Consider the following 11,494-nt stretch of genomic DNA (forward strand, 5'->3'; position numbering starts at 1 on the left):
TTGTAATGAAAGTGATGTAAAAATTGAAGCCCAATGTACTGTTGCACTCACTGTAAGACGAGTTAACAGATAAAAACATTAAGTAATGCCTAGACATGTAATCGTGGGGAGCAGTAAAACTCAAAATGTTAAACTACCCTTAAGTGGACACAGGAATATAATAAAACACCCCATGTAATGAAGAAATTATGACAGAAAAAAGGAAAAAACAAACAAACAAAAAAATGAAGAGTATCAGCTAAATACCTAAAATGCATTTTAAATGGTTTCCGATAGGTGCGATATCGCCCTTTTGTGTCAAAAGTTTTTCAATATTTCCCAATATAATCCACTTCCTGAACTGGGTGAACTGACAGTGATTTGACCCCGGTCTCACACGGCAGCCAGGGACGCTCTCGGGCGTCCAACTGTCCTGTGACAGAAGCTGGGGCTCAACCTGCCTCAATCCAGTTTGACTCCACTCAGACAGGCTAAAGCCTCGCTGGATAAAGACCAGTTGCCCCAAAAAGCTTTTCAGCCCCTCCAGCCTTACTTCACCAGACCAGTAACCTCCCTCACTGACAGGACTGGGAGCAAATATAGCATAGTTTGTTGCTAACAAGCTATAGAGTAGGGGTTTCCTACTCCTGTCCTTTTCAATATATGATGTAGTGGGAGTGTCAGCCCTAAAACATCCAACTAGGCCATATTACTCTACAGGTGGAGATTATTCTTCCCAACAGCAGACAGCACTGCAGGTGAAATGACTGCAAGAACTTAAACAGTGGAGTCACATATGCATTGCGTTTAACAACAAAATATCCGTTCCTTTCAAGACTTTCCAGACCTGATTGAAGTATGCCAGTGGAAAGCATTGGACGCTCAATACTGAATTGAATGTGAGCGTTTGAAAATGCAGACAGCCTGGCCTACGCTTGCAAGCAGCCCCCCTGCAGGTGAGTCAGACTGCTCTGAACCTACACACACATCCTCAGATGCCAACGGGTTTAGTGCTATATTCACCACCCACATGACCCACGGCCGTTTCTCCTCTAGGGGAAGGCCTTCACGACACCAGTGATCATCATCACCTCCCAGTCAGGAGTCATATCGCAAGAACACACTGATCCAAATGGGGGCTTGAATCAAATTTTCTGCGGCAAATGCTGGATCTCACACACACATGGGCGACGTCATTGACTTCACCAACCAGAAACCAGCAAACTAACACTGCAACTCAGGGGTGGAGTGCAGTTTATAGTGCCGCACCGTTACACTAATGCACTGTTGAGGGAGGCTAAGGTTACGGCGTAAGAATACACTCGGGTGCTGTGCTCAGGTGATGGTCCTACAGTGGATGTCTGTAAATTATATGAGGCTCTTCAGTCAATGTCATGATCTTGTAAAATTGGGTTACTTGTCATCTGTTATATACAGTGAATGTGCAAGTATACTCTGGTCAATAGAAACTATATCATGGTGATCAGTGGTGGAATGTAACTAAGTGCATTTACTCAAGTACTGTACAGTACAATTTAGAGGTACTTGTACTTTACTTGAGTATTTCCATTTCATGCTACTTTATACTTCTACTCCACTACATTTCCGAGGGAAATATTGTACTTTTTACTCCACTACAATTATTTGACAGCTTTAGTTACTAGTTACTTTGCAGATTTAGATAATTAATACAAATTATAAATCAACTAATAAATTATGATATATTTTTATAGGTTAAGCTACCCAGCAGTATATAAAGTAATTAAAATTAGCTCCACCTTTACCAGTTGCAACATTAAAGTGATGAACACATTAATGCATCCATAATTATAGTCCAATAACATATGATTCTGAAATGGGCCATTCTGCATAATGACTACTTTTACTTTTGCTACTTTAAGTATATTTTGATGCTAATACTTTTGTACTTTGACTTAAGTAAGATTTTGAATGCAGGACTTTTACTTGTAACAAAGTATTTTAAAACTGTGGTATTGCTACTTTTACTTAAGTCAAAGATCTGAATACTTCTTCCACCACTGATGGAGATGCAGTGACACCAAGAGTTTTGATTCTCTAACTTAGGAGGGGAGCCTGAAGTGCCTGAAAAGTGACTAAGACTTTGGCTAAAATAGAAATAAATCCGGCCTTGAACATTTGAACTACCTGAGGTTGGTTTGGTTAATCTTGCCAACACTTAAACAGCCTCAAAAGAGAGGACATCACTGCTAAGATAAGATAAATGCAGCACTCAACATGTTTTGCTCAGGTCTGCGGTGTCTGCAGCTGCTGAGCCGTTTCGTGGCTCTCACAGTGTTTGGAGTAAAGTGGAAAGTTGAATGGGCACTTCTTCAAGGTCCACTTAAAACTCTCAGGATCGCATTTACCCAAGTCATTTCACTTCAAAAGGCCCTAAGCGGGCAAAGGCTTTCTGGGAAACAGTGTTGATATGAGGAGCCGGTGTAAGGCGCTCGCTGATAGGGGCTGAGATGGGAAGAACCTGCTGCTATTCATGTGATAAAGAACAGAGAGAAGAGAGAGGCAGAGAGACTGAGACAGACAGTTAAAAAGAAATAAAAGAGGGAAAGAGAGAGACAGAGAGAGAAAGAGAGAGAGAGATGTAGCGCGTTAGAGTGCCACACGTTGCTTTTCTAACCTTCACACCTGTAACAAGACCCAGAATGCATCGCTCCTGCTGTTTGCAACAAATGTTTCATCAAGCCATTAAACCTGGGCCCCGGGTATCTGCTGCTTTATCGACTCATCTCAGAGTTGTTCACTGCGGCTCTACTCAATTAGTTATATAAGGTCATGGGCTAACTAGCTGTGACTTTCCATTTGGGAAAATGACATAAGCAAATGATCAACCGATCATCAATGAAGTGCGTCATGCCAAACTGCAGTCAGGTGTTCCTCCTGCCATGGGAGGGGGGAATTGCAGCCGTTAGGCAAACAAGCTAGGCAGCTGTGTTTCCCCACCAGGAGAAAATTAAAACGCTAAACCCCTCTGCTCCTCTGCCACTGTGTGGATTTTGGATTATACAGGGCAGAAAATAATCCACACTTTGAGGGAGAGGACTCCTGCTAAGTTGAGTGGAAATGCTGAGTTCCTCTGCAGAGCGGACCGGGCTCAGTCAAACATAAAGGATATCCTGACTAGGAATATTCCCTACGAAAACAATGAGCCCAATGCACAAAGCCCTGTGTTAATGCCAGCCGGACGTTCCTCACAGGGCCGGGGGGTGGTGGGGGGGTCGGAGGGGTCGGGGTGGGGGGGGGTCGGGACCGGGGAGCGGAGCTACAGCGGGGGCAGTGAGGTGAGGGATTTTGGGAAGCCATAGGACGCAGTAAGACTTTGACTTTGCTGCAGTAAGACTCCCTCAAACTTTGTGCTTTTGCGTATGGAGAGACTGCGTATGTGTGTGGGTGGCTGCAAGTGTGTGTGTGTGTGTGTGCTCAATGCTTAGTGTGCTTGGGCGTACACAACGCTGAAGCTGTGTGGGATAGAAGTAAGGAAAGAAATGACCTTCACACTCCAGTCAGTACTGCAGTTACTTTCCATCTTCTGTCGTAGAATGAGGACTCATTACTTTAAGAAGCACCTCCCGCTGATTGATTTCCTCTCTCTACTCACTCCACTTGCTCTTTACAAAATCCCATCTGTCTCTCTCCTTAGATTTTTACTCTATTTCTCTCCTAGCACTCGATCTCACACCATCGTTTTATGGTCACAGGGATATTGGAAGGGCACAATGGCTCTTTTGCACTCCTTCACTTTTAGCGATATAGGAAATGAAGCTTATCCGACTGTTGCGCTCGTTGTAAGACACTCTGGATGAGAGAGTCAGCTAAATGAAATGCCTAAATGTAAGGGGAGCAGTCTGTGCATGAGCCTGTGTACAAGGGGGGTGGCTAAATTGAATGTTACAGGTATTATACTGTATGATTCGTTTTTGTTAGTTTTTGTCTTTATGCACTTTTTATTGCTTTAACCTTGATTAGAGCCTCTGAGAGTGTAGCCAATTTTATCTGGTTTCATCAAGAACACGATATCTTTAATGGTGGACGGTGACATTTCCATGAAAGGAGAGTAATAAAAATTGCCAGCAGAGTGATAAAATCTATGACATTGTGGGCGTTGTTTGGTAGGGAGCGAGTCTTTTTGGGGTTTTCCGGGATTCGGGTCAACAGTGATTCGATGCATGTCAGAGAATGCTTTGAAAATATTTGACCAGAAAGTGTGAAGACGTGGAGAGGAGCAGTAGCTCAACAGTGGGGTCAACATTGGGTCTGGGGTCAGTCTGGGGTCTTTACGCACTTCCGATCACAAACTTTCCTGATGGGATGATTAACGTCGACCCCTTCAGCCTTGCACCTTTGCACGCATCAACTGCCCCCTTACCTGTCCCGCCGCGGGTCCTCAGGGTGCCAGTGTGAGAGGAAGTGTTGACCCCTCCGAAGACGGTCATCCCCTGGCTGACGGGGGCGTGGAAGTTGTTGTAGTTGGGGATGGCGGTGACCCCGAAGCTGGGGTAGTGCTGGGGCGTGGGGTCGGCCCCATAGCGGTAGCCTGCACTCTGGGAGATGCTAGTTTCTCGGTCGTCTGTGAGTTTGGTTGCTTCCTTATCCTTGCATTGCACACAGCCCATTATCTATAATCTGTGGAGGACAGAGAGAGAGAGAGAGAGAGAGAGAGGGAATAGTTTAGATTAGTTTGGTTTACTTTAGTGTATTTGCACCGTGATAAAACAGAAGAGAAGTGAGTAAAAAATGAAAAAAATATATGATAAAAAAACTGAATGACTAATTTGTGCAGGTAAGATAAAAAACCTCATGAGGTTTATTAAAACGTCTTCGCAAAGCAAACAAAAGAAACAAACAAGAGGACGAGCGAAGACCCAACTGGATTGGATAACAGTCTCTTAACTGACAACAGAATATCCCAGAACATAGTGGAAAACGGTGGAATAACAATGAAATCCATAAAATGTGATCACGGACAAGGGAAATGAAAACAAAACTAAGCTCAAACAGCCTTAACGCAGACAATATAATCAACTTATACACTATAAGCTTGACTGGTGGATCAATAAGACGATACAGGCTGTCTGGAAACAGAATGAGCAGACCGGACGTGCTCTGCTGCACTGCACATGAAATACAACTGAACTCATCACTTTGCTCAAGGTTTTCACTTTTTTTTTTTCTTCTCTGCAGATGACATCCTTCCACTGATTAGCACTGTGGTCTGAGAAGAAGGGAATTTTTTTTTTTTTTTTATAGCCTGACACACAGCTCGGTTTCTGGATGACTCACACAAACAGTGTGTCTCTTTCACGGTCAGGAGAAATAACGGCTCCGACCACACTGATGTCAGGGAAGCCAGCCGGCGAGAAAGGGCAGACGTGGAGGCACGGCGCTGCGCTGTCAACATCACACTGTTGATGTTAATGGACAGTGGTGGGAGGACAGAGTGGCGGTGCCTGGACGCTGTTTTCACCACGGCGCCGGGGTCTTCGAGAGCCAAACTCAGCCTCAACTAGACGTGAGGCACTTCATCTGCCGTCCTCATAACCGGACGCTATATGAAGCTTCGTCAAGGTGTGATAAAAGTTAACCAACTCGACTCAATTCTACTGAGCAGTGTAGCTATAATTAATGAAACAAAGTAAAAGTTGCACTATTGTGAAAATGTAACTTATATTTAACTTATACTGTAAACCATCACGTTAGCTGCAATTTTGATCTCCCATAATCGTCTTCGCATGCAAATGAGTTTCGATAACGTCACTCGACGGGAGAACTATGGTTCTGTGTTTCAATAGATCAGTGGTTCTCAACGTGGGGTCCGGGGACCACCAGGGGTCCTTGAGGGGGTTCCAGGGGGTCCCTAGCAAATTGATGAATTATTAAACTTTATTATTTCATTATTTCAGAAGTGAACACAATTAGAGAATGTAGAAGAATGACTGTTTTGTTTTATCTCTCTACCTACAATACAGATAGTCATGGAATTCTGGACAAGATCATATTTAACAATAAGAATATTCACAGATTTGGGTCAGAGAGACAAAATCTCATCAAATGGGGGTCCATGGCCCTAATGTGACTAAATTAGGGGTCCTTGATATGAAAAAGGTTGAGCATCACTGTCATAGATGACAGAAAGCCTCAAATTCCAACTTCCTACTAGGAAAAATGCAGCAGAACGGCCACTCATGTCAGAATTCCAAGTAGGAACCTCAAGCAAGGCATCTTGCTTGAGGCACAAGCGTTCATGTTTCTCTTGTGACTCTAAATAGCACACAGCATTAGGCTACTTCTGGGTTCATCATCTACAGTATTAGTTTTCAGGAATCTGCTGCGCTGTAGAGATGTACATATAGCAATGTACTGTATATAGACAGCTAAATCTTTTTGTGATTGTAAGACAACACATACTGTAGCATTTTATAACAAAGCATGCTGTTGTATACACAGTACTAGATTTGTATGTAATATGCTACAAGCTGTGTTTGCGGATGATATAGCAAGTAGCTTAACATTATTCTCCATAGAAGAGATGCAAGGAAATGATCAACTAGGTCGCCAGAGAGCTGAAATCACATTCAAATATAAACTGATAGTTAATTAGGTCTATATATCATCGCTACAAATGAGCTGCGGTACTGTACAGAATCTGTCACTGTTTTTTTGTAAATAAACGGACACTACTACAGACTTAACAGTACCGGAAATATTTCCATGTTGCGGAGAAGGAGAGATGTTTGTGGTACACATGTGCTTGGGGGAATAACGGAGATGCAACCGCAGACTAGAGACTAGAAAACATCTTGAAATAGTTTCGGCATAGCTTGTTTATGACTGAGGCTATGATGGCCTTTCTCTAGGCAAAAATTAAATGGTGAGATTTAGAAACTGCCATGAGCGACACCACGACGAGGCAGAAAATTACCAGTGGACAATTTTATTTACTCCCAGAGGAATTAATGCCATCTAATTATTGCTCTGCAAAACAAATATGAAAATAACTGTGTGTGTGTCTGTGCTGTATATCAGTGGAGACAATATAAATCCAGGCTCTCCTCCTCCGAAGACAGATTGCTGAGCTGGCCTTCAGCTCCAGCCACTGTCTGTCCTCAAATGTGTCAAAATAAATCTCCCTTCTTCCTGCCTCTCTCCGTCTCTTTCTCTCTTTCTCTCTCTCTCTCTCTCCCTGCTTTCCCCTCTGTCTTCTGGCTCGGTTTCCTCGCCTCCAACTGCAGTGAGAGGAGCGGGAACTGTATTCACTTAACGACACACACACACACACACACACTGCGAGGAGAGACAGAGGAAGAATGAATGAGGTACTGTGGGCTTCCTCTTCTCAGCAGAAGGAATAAACAAGTGGGGGATCAGGGGAAGGAACCCCACTTCTCTATCAATCAACACAGTAGCGGCATGCTGACCGAAACACAATAACCGCACTCTTGTGACATAATTACAGACCAATCCAGTGCCAGGCTGCTGGAGACAAAACGCCAAAAAGCAGGCTAGTAAACAAACAAACGGCAAGCACAAAGCGAGTCTAGTGACCATGTATCATTTAATGCCGATCCATTACTTTTATTGAACAATATCGACCTCGGCTATTAGCTTGGGGTCACTGGACATAAAAATGAACCCAAATATGGTATAATCCATAGCTCACCCATACTTCTCTGTTTGAAAAAGGCAGAAAATCAAGTCACTTTACTTTTGATTTTTCGACAGGTTACACACAGGTTTTTGCATCTGATTTTAACAAAGTTCTCTCTCTTCTGATGATGCCACCAGTCTATTTCAGACTGGCATCGTTACCCGATGCCAGTATCAGCACTGGTGCAGCCATGGAGGGAAGCCCTCTTCTCTATCATTTAGCACATTAGCAGCACACCGACTGACACCGTGACCACTCTGCTTCAAACATAATTACAGACCAATCCATCTGATGCCAGGCTGGTGCAGAGAGAGAGAGGCAGAAAAACCAAGTACAAAGTCAGTACAATCAAGGGTTGTCACAGGGAGTGGGGGTGCTGGAAAGACTGGAAAGAGAAAACTTACTGTAGTATATGCAAGTATTATATGTTTATTTAGCGAAACAAGATAGCAGGTCTATCCTGAGTCACTGAAAAGAGTCATTTAAACTGAATGCATCGCTCACAGATTACACACCACTTCTGCACAGTAAAGTGGAGTGTTAAGTGGCCTATAATCTGTCCTGTTTTTTCTCTTTTTCTTATGTGATATGTTTATTCCGCATGCTTTAAACTGCCCTGTGTCGGGTAAATACAGTTGTAGTGAATTGAATGACAAAAAGAGAGAAGAGAAAAAATTAAGAAAGTGTTTTTTTCCCCCAACTCTGGTTTTATGAAATTCCAAAATTTCAGTGCCACAGATATGCAGCAGCAGTGCAGTACTGATCACAGAGAGGAAACACTGCAGTAAACAGACATCACACAAGGTGCCTTATGGATTAACACACAGCCTCTCTACTGACTAATACATATGAAGCAGATGCAAGTGGGATCACGGTGAGTGGAATCCCAGTCTCATGCTCTTATGCTCATCGCGGTTTGAGTGCGGCGTTGACCCCTGACCGCAACCTGGCATCGAAAAAACCACGGCGGAGTGAAATGGCTGGCTCACACATGCAGCGGCGGCGGCGGCGGCGGCGGGGCAGCACATGCCACAACGACTCTGTCAACCAGTGCTGTAATCCGGTGTGACAGGACGCGGGGCAGGCAGGGGGGCCAGGCAGGGGGGCCAGGCATCAACGACGGCGATGCCACGCTCAGCGCCGGACTGCAGAGCATCTCTAATCGTATGTGTATCCCGACAGCAGAACCCCCAGACCACCGAGACCGAAAACCAACCCCGCATTCTGACTCCTTACATAACCGATGGATGATTGGCAAAGGCAGACTAAAATCGGCTTTCGGAAAAAAAAAGGGAAACAAATGTATTGATCTCTTTGAGCCGGATGGGAAGCTGTTCCTGTGCCGTTGTTAAATGTTAATCTTTGGAGGAAGGATGACGACGGATCAGCTCAGCTTTCAGGGAGAAATGGCTTAGCATTACGGGTGGACACAGTCATTTGGGATTGAGTGTGGGTGGTTTTGATGGATTTCAGGCACTGGGTAGGGGCAGCGCACGAGACACATGCGTGACAAAAACAAACATGTAAATGCACACCCTGAACCGAAAGCACAAAACACACGCACGCAGCCGACAGCCTACCCTCCGCACATGATTATGTACAAGGTCTCAGTAAGCCAGTGAAGCGCTGTGGAAGCACTGCTGTCACCCAGAGTGACATTACACATCAAGTAGTCGGTAATGACCGTATCAGCTGCTACCAGAGGCCCAGTCGGAGCATTGTTATTCTAGTCTGCTGTTGGCGGAGACAGACACAGCCCCGAGAACCACAAAGCCCCCCGAATGGGAAGGTTACTTTCAAAACTTCCACATCACCTCTTCAAACTGCAGGCCTCATCAGTCACGGAATTCAAATGAATTCAGGGTTAATTTGCTTCCAAAATAATTTGGCATTTGAAGTTGATTTAGAGGCTACAATTAGTCGTGTTTGTCTACACTTGTCATTATTGTCAGTATTTCAGTGAAAACGTTAATAAGCATTTAACAGATTTGTCTTTAATATCCCAATCAAAATCCTTCCTTGTTCCCTTCAAGCATGTTTCACAATAATCCAACAAACGTTCACCTCAGTATCAGCAATTCAATTACTGTGTTTTTCGTAGCGCCTCTAACAGATTATAACAATCAATTTTTTGCAATCAGATTACTGGATTCACGTTAAATGTTATCTGCTTCTCCTCAGCCGTTGTTGCAGGCAACAACAGAAAGCAGCGTATTCCTGGCTGGGGCAGCCATGACAGATATTAGCCCCGTTTCTCCAGCTCTTTCCTCCACAGCCTATTGCATGGGGCCTCTTAACACAAACCTACCGCAAGGGCCCTTTAGACACAAGCCCAATAAGGCCAAAGCTCATCACTGGTCTCTTTGAACTGAGGGTCTTTCATCTCTTTCATCCCCCTCTTCCTTCCCTCCTTTTCACACACTCTCTCTGCTGATTAATTATTCCTCCTTCTCAGAAAAAGCTGCCACCTGCTTGCCGTAGGGGCTGTTTTGCGGTTTACTCCCCCTCCGTGTCTCTCCCTCCTTATCCCAGTGTGCTGTAGGAAACGGCTCTAAGGAGGAGACTAACCAGTGGCCAACAGCTGGGCGGTTCACAGGATCCAGATCGTTAGAGGACATAGAAACCTGCAACACTAATAGCTGACATTCCCACCATTTATTGTGCCTGACATGGACAACTTTTCACTAGCATTGGCTGCTACAAGGAAACTAATACTAGCAAAACATTCTCCGTTTGTCACAATAAACGGTGGAAAAGGCAGCTATCACTATGCAGGTTTCCACAACCTCTCATGATTCACATCCGACCCAGCACCTTCTCTAATGGTTCAGCCAGTTTCAACATGAAATCAATGAACCCTTGGGGAAAATCCAATTACAGAGCAGGACATGACCAGTGGTGGAGTCGGATCTATAATTAGTTAACGCAAAAGGCTATTCATATAACACTGAATGGACAAAATTCATTAGGTTCTTTAATTGGAGCCAAAGACCTAAAGCATCTGAAGATGTAAAGAGCTTGATTAAAGGTGTTAATGGGATGAGAGGTGATGAATTCAACTTGAAAAGGTGGCGTCCACCTGAGTTTCATCCCTAAGAAAAGAGGGGAAGAAAGGGGAAAAAATGGGGGGGGGGGGGGGAGGGGTGAGACACATTCGTCTAGATCGAGGCACGCCCACGTACACGTCCCACATGGGGTGAATTATTCATGGGACAGTTGCGCGGAGCTGAAGGTATGCTGCGGTGTTGGGGCTGCCGCCGAGGGAGAAGGCCCTGGCTACATTTATATTTGATGGGGAGGTGATGGGGTGGGGTTTATTAGAGGAAGAAGAGTGGGGAGGAGGGAGGGGGGATACAATGTTGTATTATCCTCCAAGGGGGGTGGGGGGGGGGGTGAGGGGGAGTGAAGGCTTTTTCCACCCTTTTGGTCGTTGGAGGGCTGAAGCCAACCCCAGTGGGATCCTGTCTGTCTGAACAAAAACACCTCAGGCTCCTGGCGGGGGGGGGGGGGGGGGGGGCAGAGAGGGCGACTACTAATTTGTTTCACACATATTGGGACATACATGTGGGAGCCCATATCCTTGACAAGGACACATTTAATATATTACCACTATATATTACTGTTTTAAAAAGACAATTTTGCTCTTGGAGTCACTTCATTTGCCAAATGCAATAAAGGCACAGGAAATTGTCTTGGTGGAAATGGTGAAGACATAACAACAACAACTTAACACACAGTAACACAGCACATACTGACACTGTTATGACAACAGGGCGTCACATATAGTGCAAAGGGACAATTTAGGACAAACGACAGACAACAGAATATACTAGG

General features: G+C 44.6%; 1 protein-coding gene across 3 annotated transcripts in view; it reads right to left on the reverse strand.

Annotated features, from left to right (window-relative positions):
* Nucleotides 1–4,628, reverse strand: part of LOC139655199 (tyrosine-protein kinase Fyn) — a 29,314-nt gene extending 24,686 nt beyond the window's left edge. For all 3 annotated transcript variants that reach the window (XM_071532544.1, XM_071532543.1, XM_071532542.1), the window contains exon 1: nucleotides 4,382–4,628. In XM_071532544.1, coding sequence (XP_071388645.1) covers nucleotides 4,382–4,628 — 247 coding nt within the window. The remainder of the gene's footprint in view (nucleotides 1–4,381) is intronic.
* Nucleotides 4,629–11,494: the final 6,866 nt, after the last annotated feature.

The sequence above is a fragment of the Centroberyx affinis genome, unplaced genomic scaffold (genome assembly GCF_046629955.1).
Source record: "Centroberyx affinis isolate AG114_WGS23_722 - 3 ecotype Tasmania unplaced genomic scaffold, CSIRO-AGI_Caff_v1 ptg002206l_1, whole genome shotgun sequence".
Lineage (NCBI taxonomy): Eukaryota > Metazoa > Chordata > Actinopteri > Beryciformes > Berycidae > Centroberyx > Centroberyx affinis.